Source organism: Andrena cerasifolii, chromosome 13 (genome assembly GCF_050908995.1).
Source record: "Andrena cerasifolii isolate SP2316 chromosome 13, iyAndCera1_principal, whole genome shotgun sequence".
Classification (NCBI taxonomy): Eukaryota; Metazoa; Arthropoda; class Insecta; order Hymenoptera; family Andrenidae; genus Andrena; species Andrena cerasifolii.
In genome coordinates, this window is record NC_135130.1 from 9,773,994 (window position 1) to 9,790,258 (window position 16,265).

At 48.1% G+C, this 16,265-nt stretch overlaps 1 protein-coding gene across 3 annotated transcripts in view; it reads left to right on the plus strand.

Annotated features, from left to right (window-relative positions):
• Positions 1-16,265, plus strand: part of Ss (aryl hydrocarbon receptor spineless) — a 96,447-nt gene that overhangs the window by 39,270 nt on the left and 40,912 nt on the right. For all 3 annotated transcript variants that reach the window (XM_076826038.1, XM_076826036.1, XM_076826037.1), the window contains exon 2: positions 638-828. In XM_076826038.1, coding sequence (XP_076682153.1) covers positions 638-828 — 191 coding nt within the window. The remainder of the gene's footprint in view (positions 1-637; positions 829-16,265) is intronic.

Sequence of the window (16,265 nt, forward strand, 5' to 3'; positions counted from 1 at the left end):
CATCACGCTTTCTAACCTCTAAGCATTTTAATTAAGGCTAAACGTAGTTTTTCTCTGTTTTTCTTTTTCTGTTCACCGTGTACCTCTTTTTCTGGGCTTTCCAATGCGTTTTGATGAGGAACAGAAGAAAAATAGTTTATCAGTAACAGAAGGGATTTATCATTAGTAGCATATCGTTATAACCTCAACTTGTTGGTTAACGTATGTAAGCGACACAAAAGTGAGGTTAAACCCACGGGTAACACTTAGGGGGGAACACCACAGTGACGGCCGGAAAAGTAAGCCATTTTTAAGAATTTTTTTCAGGAATAATTTACAGTTGTCACAATAAAAAAAATGAAATTTGATTTCGGACCTGCATAGTTACTCATTCGAACAACGCGCATGGGGGTCTAGAATATTAATTAATATATTAAAATTTATGCATGTTTTTCTATTTATTTTTTATAGTCTCTTAAGACATTGTGCTAAAGATAGGTAATAAAATTTTTAAATGAAAACTGTAAATTATTCCTGAAAAAAAATCTTGATAACGGCTTACTTTTCCGGCCGTCATAGTGGTGTTCCCCCTTAACCGGCCTAATCCTCAATCTTGTAAAAGTCATTCAAGCCTAACAGTTTCTTTTATCTGTTGCAGCTTGAAGCCGCCTCAAAAAGATGGCGTGACGAAGTCGAACCCCAGCAAGCGACATCGAGAACGATTGAACGCCGAATTAGACACGTTGGCGTCGTTACTTCCGTTCGAGCAGAACATTCTGAGCAAGCTGGATCGCCTTAGCATCCTCAGACTCAGCGTGAGCTATCTCCGAACGAAAAGCTACTTTCAAGGTAAATAGTTCATTCGCGCCTGTGAAAACTAAACTAGGCGGCTTACTGAGAATAGCCCAAATGAAAGAACCAGTTAAATTCAAGGAACAATTATTTGGACAGTGCAGTAGGAACTATTCATTTCATCGTTCCGTGTTAATCACGGTCGGAGCATTTATCATCGACGCACCCTGGAGATTCGGATATTTCTTGCATTGCATCTTTGTATCTAAACACTGCTGCGCATCCAGAAGCATTAGCATCTGCAATACCTTTCTGAACACGCGAAGCTGCCATTACTCTCTCTCTTCCTCTCTTTGAGAAAACAATAAGATTCAAAAACAATGGCGAACCTTCTTCCGCGATCCTACAATTCGTTTGTTCCCCGTCAAAATTCTGGGTTCCTTGACTACCATTGTAGTCCTGTGGCCATTACTTGAATACATGGTGCAGGGTGATGGAAAGGAGATACTGAACGTTATTTCTCGTTGTAAAATTGTCGCATTCCAGGACCCTGGTGGATTGAGAACGAAGAAGGCCAACAAATAGGGCCAATCGCAATGGTATTCGCCGAACAATGAAAATCCGCCATAAAAAGATAAGCCGGGTTATTATGAGGAACCCGTAGTGCTCATTTGCCGAAAGGTTATAATTTCAGTACAAAGAAGAGTTTATAATCCCTTCGTGACGTAGAATCGTAACGTTGTTCGGCCCATTTGCATTGCTTATTCATAATTAGTCAAGATATCCGCGCGGCTATGACATTTTAAATTTTTTTTAGGTCAGCTCCGGTATCAACGGGCCGCTTTACACGGCGATAACGACATTTCAGATCGAACGTCGATAATTTCATTCGTATTCGAGTTAAACATCCACACATTTATATGCCGCGACGTTTTTGCGATATCTAGTTTCGACAGCGTTTGTTCAGTTCTATTTACTGCTGACGGGGAGAAATCGCGATTCCTCGGTCGACGTCGGAAGACAAATTAATTTGCATCCTAGTGACCCAATTTTTTAGTTTCTCCGCGAAACCATGGCGTGACTGCTTAAAATTACGACATTGAACGTTACTTTAAATATATTCAAGTTTACTCAAAACCGGTGATAACCGATATGCGCATGACATTGTATCCGCGGGCTTGCAATGGAATTACCTGTCCAACCTTAGGGTTAACTTTCAACTGGGCCCAGCTTATAATCAAGAATCCGGATTTATTGATAATTACTAACCATTTCTTACCCTCGAAATGAATGATCAAATGGAAACGCGAAAAGATCAGGTCGGAATTATGCAACAGCGCCGCCCGGCTTCCTGCGCCGCGGGTGTGCAATCTCATCTACAATCGCAATCAGGTGAGGCCAATCGAAGAATCACCGCGGAATAATGGGTAGACGTTCCTCTTTCTCTCGTCCATTATCTTCCTCCCCCGGTCTGGAGTTGCCTTCTGCGACTCCAATCTCACGACGAACGTGCGCGGCCTCTAAGTGTGCCCACACGAAACCCTCGTAATGCGGCTTCTACACTTTTATCGATTTAACGCCGCTAAGTACTGCGAACCTGGCCACGAACGATCGCCTCCTCCCCCCTCCACTAGGGAAACTCTGATAACACCGGTGCCCTGGATGCTTGTTTTTGGGTGTCACGGGTACTTTGGTGGCCTGGATCAGCTGGACCAGTTATTGGGATGCTTATCGGAAGGAGGTTCATCGTACTAATCACGGGACCAGTATAGTCTGTCATTTTTATAAGACTAGGCAAGTGAAACTCGAGGAGTACTTGGGCTTGAACTGATTGTATCCCGCTTAGACGCAGGGAGTATGCCCACTTGCAAGATAGGGAAGTAGTCCCCGTCCATACAAGCATAGTTCCATTTAACGCCCGCAACACATATTCCCAGAGATCGAATCCTGCTGCTGTTGGTCCTTGGTGCATCGGCCCCAAACAAACCATGAACGACGCGAGCGGGTCGCGGCGTATGCAAGGTAATGGACACGAATCCGGATCGTAGTCTCGGGTGCGAATGGGAATGCGAACGGGAACTGGAATGCGAACGCGAGAGACAGCAGAGCTGCTCGGAGAGGAGCGTTGTGTCCAGTTCTGGGGTCTGCGAGCCCACGTCCCGATATCGCGGATCTCGCAGTATATCACCTGCGGGGCACAAGAGGTTGCCCGGGCCTCTACTTAGCGCTCTTGTTGCTACCGGCGCGATCCTGAGAGAGGACCACGGGCCAGCCCCGGGCATTGTTCACACCGTTTTAATAGGTATTCATTGTCGGACCTCAGATCTTTTCCGAAGACTCCCGGGAGAGTGTCGCCCGATGTCCCGATACCGGGGAGTTCTTGTGCATTACCAGCTCGCCTGCAGCCCGGCCGCCTCCTTCCCCTACTCTGTACCCTGGACCGCGTCCGCTGCTGCCTGCCAGAGGGCAGTAGCGCGTTAATTGCGAAAAACGCGTGGCGTTCGATATGGAAGCGGGGGACCGTTATACCTTCCATGCGTTTGGAGGGAGATTCATCACCTGGGTGCAATGAATTCTGACAGCATGTGTTTCGAGAACTGCTGGAGCCTGATGCAGGTCTTATACAGAGTTGTGAAGAATATGGGAGGAACAACTTTGTCTGGTCGAAGAGGTTCCGTTATTTTGCACAATGTGAAGGAAGTGGTTCCCGTGCGGTGAGCGGGTCATATCATGGCAGAGACTTCTTGCGGATGTAGGGCCGAAAGTTTCGAAAAGGAGGAAAACACCTAACTCCTTTTGTACCATCCTTGAACCCTTACGCCACTATACATCACGTATACGGGTTGCAACGGAGGTACCAATTCTATGTAGCAAGGCATTGATTAAATTTCAGCACGGTCCCTACGGTATCGTCTATTTCCCACCAGTACGCCCTCAGTTCCACAAACAACGTCGACCGAAAAAAAACACCCGCGTCGCTCTGCTATGTAAATTAATTAGCCTCTCGGTAAACGCGCTGATTTTTCAAGCAGGCACGTGGTGCGTCCTCGCCTCCGGTTACCCAGCAGAAAGAAGAAGAAGAAGCAGAAGAAGAAGACGAGGAAGAGGAGAAGGAAGGTTGCGAACGTTGTGCAGGAGATTCAGATAGCGGATCGTGGGGGTTGCACCTCTTTCGCTTTTTTACTGACGCTTACCGTTCCTCTCTCGCGGTTTGCCATTCCCCGTAGACCCCATAAAAGATCCGAAGCGACGAGCCCTGGTAATTAACCTCCTGCGCGTCGATCTTATTGCCGGTAGCCTCGTGTTTGGCCACTTTTTCCCCAATGATTTCGACGTCGCTTTTTGACGGCCTAATCTCGAGCTGGAATTTTATTTAATCCTCGATTCTTGGTGGTAATTCTTTTACAAGTACATGCTCCTCATCGATAGGGGGTCCTGTGATTTTTGAGAGAATTAATAGCCCGAAAATATCATTGACTCGGATTCTACTCGTGACAGGTAAAGAAAGAGGAGGGACGAAGTTATGCCGGAGCAGAGTAAGGTTCTTGATGAAATTGTTAGTTCAACACATTAATAATCCCCACGGACTAATTGCTTACCGCGCGAGGGCATCAAATCCTCATTATACAATTCGTCACCCTCCGACACCTTAATCAAAACCCACTGTACGTGGAATAATGACGCAACGTTTGCGAGAGAGCAATGAATTCTTTATACCGCTGAATGTGACGCTTCGCGACGCTTTATAGAAGCTTTACGAAGGAATGAAGACGTTAATTTATGAGGTTTCTCCCTCCCTCGTCAGCTTAGAGGTCGCTTGTACCTAGGAAAGCAATTCCTCTGGATAATGAGATTATTGTCGCTCATAGCATAATGTAAACTCGCATAAACCTTAGAATCGGGCAGGCAAGCAGCACTTACCCGTGTTACCTGGAGGAACATCTTGTATTTCGGCCTGCACACGTCGGCGTATCTTGCGAACGCGTACTATGGGCGTTGATGAAGAGATATACATCGATACAGTTACCTCCGCATCATTACGACTAATTTACATTTTTCATTTCGATCTGACACCTGGCGGGGGGAAACACGAGGAGTACCATTGCGTGACGCGAGGAGGGAGAGAGCAGTCGGGGAAGAAAATGAGAGTTGGAGGGAGAGGGCGAGCCGTGGACAGAGTGGAAGAAAAAGAAGTGAAAAGGGGGGGGGCCATAAACGAGTATAATGAAGGGGGTGCAGTGGAAAAAGAAAGCAGAAAAGCTCTCTGGTAGAAATAAAGTATTCGCAGAAAAAAGCCAAAGGGGTGATAGAAGAAAATTCGGAGTGAAAGGAAAGGGAAACATGGCGAAGAAAGGGATGCCTGACGAATCTCGAGGGAAGCTCTGAGACCAACTGGACAAAGGAAAAAGGAGCACGAAACAAACAGGAAACGGAACGAGCAAAAAGAAGGGAGGAGGATCCACCGCGTGCAAGAGGAACAAAAAGCGAGGGAAGCCTCTAACTGATGGAATAAAAATGGTGTGCGAAAAAGAGAGACAGCGGGGAGAGCGAAGGGAACTGGAGCAAGCGGTAAAGAAAGATTGACAGAAGGAAATGCGAGCCGGGACGTGAAGGAGAAGGAAAGAGAAATCAACGAAACGGATCTCGGACCGGTAGCAAGAACCGGAAGCCGGTACTGGATTATGGAAGATCGTAAATCGATTAAATTCGTCGGCACTGACGCGCCACCGACCAGTGCAATTATTTAATTTCGCTGATTATCTCCGCTCGAGTTCATTTTTCATGTCATTATCGCGATGCGGCCCGCCTTTATGATTTCCCTGCGCGCAACCCGACAGCGAGGCAGCCGCGTCGTCATTGCTATGAAGTCATCAGCCTTGGGGCGACGATTGGCCCCAGCCACGAGTTTGAAAAGTGATTTCCTTTCCGCTTGTCTCCCGCTGAACGACGAAGCAATCCGCTTTACTTTTACCGGCACGCGACAGGACTTTCAAGTGTGAGCAACGGTTCTTGGACTAAGTAAAACCTTCCACAACATTCGGGTGCCATCACCACACCACCTAAGTCCCAATTAGGATTCGGGGCTCTCCGGAGCCGCAGGTATCCTAACCTAGACGCAACGTGTTGGAGTCAAATTCCATGGAATTTATTGGCGAAAGGTTCCTAAAATTTACTGGCCCTTGTTAGCCGTGCACGTTGATCCCACTTAGACAGACCTCTCACGTTCAGCAGGAAGATGTTTCGCGATCGCTCGCGATCTGCGGCTGGAACGGCGATCGAGATACCGAAAAAGTTCGTTGGGACATCTGCCGGCGACCTATCAAGCCCTTTCCGATGGAATGACGCGGCCACAGCAGCGTCTGCATTTTTCTGATAGAGGGCCGCCCGTTCACGGAAGAAATGGCACGCGTGCGATCGATATCGCCACACGGCCGACAGTCGTCGGTCCTCCTTTCGGACGGGCAACATCCGATTTGCCTTTAATCGGTTCGACACCGAGCGGCCGACTGCTTGGGGACCGGACACGCGATACCTATCGCTCATTAACGTCATTATTAAAAATGCGGCAATTAGACCGCGGCGAATATCGACTTATATGGCGCTCGGCCACGGGACCGTGTGACGCCCTTTCGATCCACGAACACCTTTCTTGATTCTCCAAGAAACAGCGCGGCCACCGGCCGCTTCGTTAGTTTCGGGGAGAGGTCTGCTTGGGTAATTGGTGCGCGGGGTTGGCGGGAATTGCAACTTTTTGGGACATCTTTAGCTTTCAAACGTGACGGGTGGAGGAAACAATTCGACGCGAGTCCAAAATGCTGGGAAAAGGATTTAAATTGACGTTCACCTGCCAAAGTTGCTCATACGCGGAACATTTGTCCGTACAGCGGTATTTATGGAGCCGCAGATGGCCGAATCAGTCGAACGGTACAAATGCAGTCGGAATGAAACGGTCTGTGGACAGGTTACGGGCTTAAAGGCTGTATACATCACTCCGGGCGGCTGAACGTCAGCCGCAATCGGACGAGATCATCAAAGGTGGTAGGAAAATCGATTGCTATGTAAACCGGCGTGGCCACTTTTCGCGGACGGTCCCGCACCTGTCCGCTTAACTGCAATCACGTTGGACCGATCAAACGTGTTAAGAACAACTTGATCGAAGACCGATTGTGACGCAATAAATGTCATCGTCCTAGATGGATAGTTAATGAAAAATTTATTGGTTAACCTGAACCTTCCTCCAAGTCCAAATACCGTAACAGCATAGCCCACCCTATAATCCTTCCTCACACAAGCCTCTAAAGAATTCGAAGGGTCCAATTAGTTTACGTACCTGCCCAGAAGTTTTTTCAGCGATGCCACAAGTTATATTCTGCAAATGGACTGTTCCCAGCATAAAACTTGCTGAAACTGATCACGTGACACTGCATTGCCGTCAAAAGCTGAGAATCCATGGAAATTAGCGACCGATGCTCGTTGGGCACGAGGCGCTGGCCTTGCCATTGCACGATGATGAACCCCGATAGCAGTGGCATAAGGGTGTTATTAGCTGAAAATACGAGGAACACCAATGTGCATCGGACAGCACTTTTATGGGAGAAAGGGAATCATAATTGCGATAGTTTAGCAGTAATGTGAGCAATCATTTTAATTAAGAGCAACTTTTCTGCCGCGCCCCTCCCCCACCAGGGCCCATTTTCAGGCGGCTGTGGACTTAATTAGTACTATTGGTATTTTACCACGGCGTCTTATGCAATTGGTGTATCGCGTCTCGTGCAATCAAACCACCGACACTTTTCATCTCACCCCTGGCCGCAAAAGACAGTGCCAGCCTGGCGGAAATGAAACTGCAACCGGACAATGCACGAAATCTCGGGATCACGAAGCGTGAACCCTCCTCAGCTGGCGGCGACGATCTCGTTGACGATTGAAAGCAACGGTGCGTCAACTAACAAACGAAAACGTCGTCCAGAACAGCCTCGGTGCAATCGGCTGATTTTTTAATGAACCCGTTACCCGTTAGTCGTTAGCATGCACCGAGAAACAACGCCGGGCTGGATAGTGATCTTCTTGGACACGCGCTCACCTACCATGAGAGTTCTGAATATTTTTATATGAAAATCCAGATGCGAAGATAGTTAAAGCGGACGCCCGACAAAATTTTTCCTCGCGCGTATAGGTTCACGCGACTGGAAGCGGGACACGATGGTGTGGACACGAGAAACGGCCTGCATTTGTCGATTCCTATCGATAGATGTAGACACCGTACAGAGGGTGAAAAAACGTCCGTTTTTGAATTGACACATCGATTCGACGCGACCAAATAGTTGACACGAGCTTTAGATTTTATAAACTGTAACAAGCGAGCTAACTGACACACCCGAACATAAATGACGTAACCCAGATCTGACTTAGAGCTGAACCGGATGGGGCACAGACTCAACCGGCCTAATTCAGTCTTAATCCTCGTCTCAGCCGGAATAACGCTGGTCAACTGACCTAACTGACTTAATCCTGACCTAATCAACTTTTCTTTACCTAATCCAAGGCTGATATTATTCCAATTCATGTTTAGCTGGCTGTAGTCATGATGGCTACCAATTTCTACCTTCAATGAAAAAGTTAAGCCTACTGCCTTTGAAAGACCCGACTAATAGCTGATGGCGATTGCCACCTGTAGACGTGAGGGTAGTCAGTTTAATTAAAGAATTTACTGCACATGGGTCACTACTATGGCGGTATGAAGATCCTACTATGACTAGATCTGCCAGGACCGTTTCAGCTAAACCGAGCATAGCATGCGCGGAACACATTTTCATTAACATATTCAAGAAAAAGAGGCTAGTTACCCGTAATTACAGAGAGCAATGGAAGAAAAACGAGCAGATTCGCCCCGAGAATCCCTTTAACAAGAGGATTCTGCCATCCGTAGCATCGCGGACTCGCCTCTCTCTCTCTCCCTCTCTCTATGCCTACGCATGGAAACAGCCGAGAGAAGGAGAATTGGAGGAAGGAACGGAAAGAGAGCGTCCTTAATGACGACCAGAGGAAGTGGTCCAAATAGTGGCTGGGGTGGTGTGGTACTCGTTGTCGTGCATCTTGACAGTTTGCCAATATATCCGCATTTTTAGGTTAAGTCAAGATTTCTGCCGCTTCTTGACAATTTATCAGCTGAAGGCACTTTGTTTCAACGACATTTGCATTGCCACGCTCGAGGTCGTCCCCCGTCCGACGATTTCCCTCTTCCGATTCGACAACTCTTCTAATCCGGAAAAGTTTCGTTCACGCTTCGGGAGGCCGGCGCGGTTGTTTCGTAAAAGTAGAAATAATTGCGTTCGTGTAGTTAAACGCCGGTTATCCGTTTTTACGGTGTATCATAGAACGCGTGCTCCAATTAAAGTGTAATATATTTAGCCTCCAGTTTGTTTATAATATATTGCTAGCAGTTTTTCGTTGAAAGCGCGGAGCTCGTGGGCATTGTGCTAGGTGTTAATTCGCTATATTGGATATGATTAATCGACAAAACGCGAGGCGTTTAAAGGAGTGTACGTGGTTAATTCAGGAGAACGAAACACCGGGCTAGCTGTGGATTAAATGTTTCTTTACCTTGCCAATCCTTGACGACTGCATACATAACCTACAAACGACGCCAGCCCATAGGCGCCAACAAGGGGTCTTCTTTTTCTCATCGAAGGAAGATACGTTCCTTTGAAGAAACGCGTTCATTGCGCAGTGTATAACCCTCTACGAAACGGAACGTTTCTTACCGTTTAGAAGACTACGATAATTAAGCTCTATGCATATGCAAGAGCCGCAAATTGCCTCTAATAACAGACGTTCGAACTTTCATCGAGCTCTATTTATCCGGACGAAAATCTCGGCGCCGAGTTCGTCTGCCATGAGGAATTATCATCATCAACCTGATACAACGTGCTGCTGATAATAATTACTAGTGGTTATTACAGTACAATTCACTGTTGGGTTATGGATACGCGTCCATTCTAATTACGAGCACCAGCACCTGATTCATATTCATATGCCAGTGAAATTTTATGCGCCTGGCGCTGACGTTATAGGCTGCTATCTACTTTATTAGCTGGCGCACACTTCCCGTCGATGCTAATTCACCTATATCAATCCGAGAATTTTGCGAGGTTATGGTGTAAGGCGAGGCATAACGATGAACCGACGCCAGCGAAGGAAGCCTTAAAGAAACCATTTTCTGCGGGAACTTCAACCTACCTCCACCGCCGAGTGCATCAGTGGAGTCGCAAAATTGACTTGAATGTCACCTTATCCAATCAAGGATCCATGAGCAAGGACGGTCCAAATTCAGCGTTACGTTTGGCGGACATGGCGCAGCTGCCGTAACTCCGTCCGTAACCCGAGACAGTATCATCGCGATATAAATATGGCCGAGATGCTATCGCCGTAACATAGTGTACGCGACGACCTTCTAATTCCTCGCCAAGTATGCGCGCACGTGCACACACGCACACACTCGCCCGATCACAGATATCGAGTGTAACGGTGGTATATTAGCTGAGAATTAACGACTACGGTAATCAGCACTCGCCTCATAGCGTTCGCCGCGTTACACGGCCAAGGTTATTAACACTTCCCTGCCGGCCACCCTGGATTTACGTTGTTACCCCGCGCCACGGACCGACGATGGATCGCCAGGATCCTCGTTTCTAGCTGGTTGAGTCGATTACCCTGGAAAAACGCATGGGCATCGGAGGTGCTTGATAACGTTCGGAGGGAAAACGAGCCGAGACGCTGTGGAGGGATGATTGGAGGTTAGGGTGCTACATCCTCCGTTGCATGCTCCGAAGGTGTTAGCCTGTGTGATGGTCAAAGAATACATGTCCGGGGGAGGCATTGAAATCCATCAGAAAGGGACAACTAAAAATCAATAATTCCCGCACAGTGTGCCATAAGGATTGACCATGATCCTAAAGCATCGGCCAGGACTCTTTACCCATTCAGAGTCCCTGATACTTTCTCGATCTTACCGCTCATACGTGAACTTCTCACGCGAGCAAAGGGCGAGCGGATCGAGCGCACGCACGGAACGGCACGGCATGGCACGGAGCTCGATCCAACGGGCCGAGGATCCATCGGGATCCATGATACCAGGGGCCACGGCCTCCAGAAGCTCCGCGTTCCGTGCGGGTACAGCACGCATCACGCCAACACGCCATGCCGCGATCAGCTGGATGCCCGGAAGGCTTCTTGCCACTGCTGACCCAGTGAACGAGACACCTTTGCATGTGCTCGCTCGTTTAACTTCACCCCACATTCGCTAGCGACGGCGGGTTCACGCCAGAGACACGCGCTTTGTTGTCGTTCATGCGAAGATCCACCCTTTTGAGAGGTTAATCCGTTTACTGGTGACACTTTGGGGCTCGGGTAACATTGGGCGTGTAAGACTTTGAGCGTAGCGACCCTGGCCGATGTGAATGGGTGGTTGCTGCGGATCGTAGTCCCACAGCGGCGTGATAGGATACAATTCTTGAAAGAGGATCGACAATTAGCAAACTCATTGGAATTACATTCTGTGGGAGCTTGCTTCTTCGGCACTGCGCGTTATCCGCCTATGTATGTCGGGTGAGCTATCTCTCTGAAGATGGTTAGAGCTGCAAAGCGGCTGTTTGCACGCGTGCTCGTCCGATAGCGATCAATTACAGTGCGTAACGCAACTGTTTTTACACGCTTCTCTGTTATTGTTCCCCGTTGCAGAAACGCACCGCGGTAAAAACTCTGCGGTCGTTTCCGACAACTTTCTGCTCTGCAGCTACAACATAATTCCCGTCGTGTTAAAGCAGCCCACTCGTTTCAGCGTTCTACGATTCAGCTAGATCCGCTTATCTGTTTAGTCCATGTGAGATTTCATCTGGATCATTAATGTTTCATTGCAAGATTGTTCCTTCCACTGAATTTACATGTACCGAAGGATCTCCACCACACCGTGATTGTTCAGCTGACGAGGAATCGTAAGTATGTCGGAAATCACAGCAGGAGGTTGGTCAAGCTTTCAATTAATCATACAGTCAACATAGGCACTGAAAAGGTTGGAAAAGTTACTAAGTATCGCTAATTGCAATAAACGACTAAATTATAATAATTTCCATCTGGAGATTGTAATACTTTTCAGCGGTGGAGCATGAATAAAATTGTTTTCCCTGATAAACGAACGATATCGGTGTCTTGTTCAGCGGCATAACGAGAAGCGTTGATAAATCAAAGACGTTTTGCTTACACATCTGGATATCTAGATCGGGAAAATTACGCCATACCAGGCCGACCGCGGTGATTCAGTTAATTACCGGTTTATGCAATTAATGTTTTTAATCGGTACGAACTGCGTGTGCCACTGCATTTCATAATGATAATAATGGCCGGTGAAAGCGCGGCGTGCTTTATGCGCAACTTCCGAGATGTTGGGTTTCAACACAATCGTAGGGGCGTATGCAACGCTTCCAATTTTTCTGCTAATGATATTTTAAGCTAGAAAGCCATTCTACTCAAATTTTTTCCACATTCGGACTTTCTTAACCTCAAAATTCTTATCTCCCTAACCTCAATTTTCCAGATCCAAATTTTTCTCCTGACCTAGTTGCTCGAATTATGATGTTGCCTAGGAACACGTCATTCAAGTTCGATTATTAGATATTCACCCTGATAAGATACAAAAAAATCGTTAGGAAAAATATTTATTACGGGAGAGCGTCAATGGAAACAGGGGCACGCGAATATTTATGAGTAACGCCTCGTGAAGGGTGGGGTATTTAAATGGGGTCACTCATACATCTCTGTTACCATTAAAGACACAAAGAACTCTACCAGAATAACACTGGACGTATGAAAGAGAAACTGGTTGTTGAAGTATTGTTACAAAATACGCTTCCTGATAATTCTCAAAATTCCAAAGCAAGCCCCAGGTCATTTCAAGACAACCATTCCCACCAGAGAGACGAAATGTCTTCCAACAGGATGCAATGTTTTTTATTCTTCTCGTAGCGCGTACGCATGCGCATCAATCTCCCCTTGAAGGCAGCCGGCGATGAGACAGAACCTTTAATCGCTCGTCAAGAGTCGCCCGATTATTTAAAGGTAGAGCTCTTTTGTAACGTCCGGCCGGTCCACTGACTAATAATCGTCATCGATCAACCGGTGACTTCACACGGTGCATTTAATGCGCCGTGATGCCGTCATGATACGCGTACTTTGGATTAGTTCCACGATCAGAGGTCACGGTCGTGCGCTGTTCCGTTCGTTCTTCAGACTTTTGACTTCGCAGGCAGCAAAAGTGCTGGGACGAATGCTAGCTGAGCCTTCATCTGCCTTCATATCCATAGCGACTACAGAATGCAGCTATGGGCTTGAAAGAAATTCAGCCACGTGGAGACAATACATTCGATCCAACGAAGTGATTAGTATTCTTAGTTAGGGGGATGTATGATGTATGTCAAACGATGAACGTATAGAAACATAAATACATCGTTTCCCAGAGCCAGCGAGGGGATGAGGGGCTCACAGGTAACCGCAGGGGTAGTTGAACGAAACATGGACTGCAGTGCCAGCCCGTGTAACCGACACCAGTCATTCGCCTCCCCTATTTCACCACCATGTTGTGCCACTTGTGCCCCCGCCACTTGGTCCCCGGACGCAACCCCTGTCCGTGTCTCTGCACGTTCCCTTCTAGCCCTGTCCTGATGGTTCGCCAGCACTGAAAACGATACGTTTGCCTTTCTTCTTTCATCCGTCGATGGACGTTTAATTGGCCACATAGGAGTCAATGGCCCCTGTCGGCCGGCTAATACTCTGCTTTCTAGTATTTGCTCTTCCTGGTGACGTTTTTGAGGTGCCTATTTCTTCCATTACCTTTTGAAGGGGAGCGAAAGGAGGAGATGGATTATGAGGTACCTTGGAATAACAGTAGACTCTGTAGTATCTCTAACATAACCTAAATTCAAGGCGCATACTGTGGTCAGGCATGCACTGCCCACAATATTTTATTTAGCTTTTGGAATATGTCACTGACAGCAACAAGATGGCACAGGAATCAATCAGCATAAAGGAAAACAATGCACTGCACATAGGACAGTTAATTCAAACGACTAAGTTAACATGTTCTGCTCTTCACGGGTCATGAACATCGCCGCAGAAAGTCGGCGGAGGGTTGCCCAGCCACCCCAGTCGATTCGCTGGTAGTCTTTTCGCCTGACCGTTGGTTTGTCCATCCAGGCAACAACATTTCGGCCCCCTTCGGACAGAAAAGCGAAAGCAAAGAGGCGAAAGGGAGGGCCAGGTGGCGATGCGATGCGATCGCGCCATATGCTGCGCCCTCTAGGGGACCCGCCGTATACGCGCCTACTAATTAATTCTCAGGCCTTTGTTCTAACAGACAGCACCGACGAAATTACCCCCGAAACTATAGCTCTTTGGCGACGCCTTAAAACTTTTGTCTGCGGAAGGGAGCTGATGGATTAAAGGATTTAGTGTGCCTTACGGGAGGGGGGACGTACCTTTGGGACATTCGTGTAGTACGAGAAAGATGAAATCTCCTGCGATATAAATTTCTTGCCGCAGGTAAGGTGGCCGAGATCGCATCTCGTAGATCGTGTGACGTGGATTGCTTACTTCGGCTACTTCGCTCGCCTTAATTTGGGTACTTTGCGCGAAGATAAGACCGCCCGAGGCATTTTGTGTGATTTTCGGGGCCTGCTTTGTTCGGGTAAAATACACTTTCATTGGAAATGCTTGCACAGCAGTAGGGATCTTCACGAATGTTGGAAAAGATTACACTGTTTGGACTCACAAAAGATTAGGAGTACGCCTAGGTCACCGTGTTTACAAGTGTGGCGGTCGCATCTCGTTTTCAGAGATTCTTTTCCACTTTCTTCGGAGCACTGGAAATACGGCGAGCCGAACCGCGGCCGTCGAGAAAACGTGTCGTATGGATTACTACCTCACGGCATGGCGTCAAGGTAAATCACCAGATATCAAACTAAAATATGATGATCGTTGTTGATGGTCGTGTGAAACGTAACGAGCCTGCTAATATTCCATCAGCCGCGGACGTTCTTCCTCGAAAACGGGAATAGAGCGAGGCGAACACAGCGATGATCACAATTCGCAATGATCCTCGGCTAGGATCGTCGTCGCGGCAAAAAGCCCGAAACGAATCGGCTGCAACTGAGAGGCTGATTCCCCGGGATTTGTAGCTCGCAGGGTGTCAGGAACAAAGTACCCAAAGTGATTTCTGATGCTGCATTCACACGGCCGCCATATTGCATCGACCACAAAGTAGACTACATCGAGGAAACCTCAGGAGGAGGCCGATCAACCTGGAATCACATTCTCACTTCCAAGGAAGGTCCCTCCGCCTTTCGGGCCCGCCGATATCTCCGCCAGTTTCGTTTATTTTAAGTCGGACGGTATTTTTAAAAGCGATTCGCAGAGCTGGCCGACCGCACGGAAGGTGCAAACATCGGTTCCTTATTCACTTACCGGGTCTGCGGCGGTCTCCAAAAAGACCAGGGGAAAGCGGCCGGTCTGGCTGCCGCTGCTCGGCCAAAACTCTCGGTCGTTTTTCGAGGCTCGTGGTCGACGCATGAAAGCTGAGCCGCCGAACGCGGCTGCCGGGTTACGCTCAAAATCCCCTGTCCGCTCTTCAATACCCGGCCAAAGATCCCCGAAAACTGTCCGCGGTGTGTATGTATGCACACGTCGCGCCGCCACGGCACGTCACTTTTCGGTGGCCGCTCGTTCCTCCTCATCCTCCTCCTCCTTTGAGAGCCGACACTCGAGACACGCGTGTTCTCCTTTTATTTTCCTCTCCTCCTCCTCTCGCTGGACGAAGAAGAACAGCCAGATTTTCTGGAATTCATTCGGTGCCCCTCGCTTCCTACCGCAATAGCCTCCCTCCCCCCCCTTCGCAACTCCTGACTCCACGGATCTCCTTCGACTTCGTGGGAAAGCGGGCTCCGTTGATCGGCCTCGACCCTCTAGATCGATCGCGGTGCTCGCGGCCTGCTATCACGCTCGCTCGCCCGGAAGATCCGCCTGTCAACTCGCTGGACCATCGCCTACGCTTCTGCCTCGTACTCCCTTTTCGACTTCCACGGCAGCAGGACGCTTGAATTGATCACGAGAACGACCCTGTGATCTCGTGTTTGGAGATCGTTCTATGGATTAAGAATCTAGTCGTTCTTGGAAGCCAAGTGTTTCAACAGTTCGACGGTGATTTCACTGGTTTGAGGTTAGGTTCTGTCACAAGCTAGCTCAGCTGGTAAATCGGGGCCCAGAGTACTAAGTCTCAGTGTGGTAAGTAGCGATCTTAGGACATGCATTCCACCATTGAATACGGAAGAACGTGTTCTTTAATAAGGCTTAGATGAAAATGGGCGTCCCTCGTAAATGGGATTATAAAACGACAGAGAAAAGGGTAACACTGTAACAGCCACCTTCGCGCTGGATGGGATATTTAT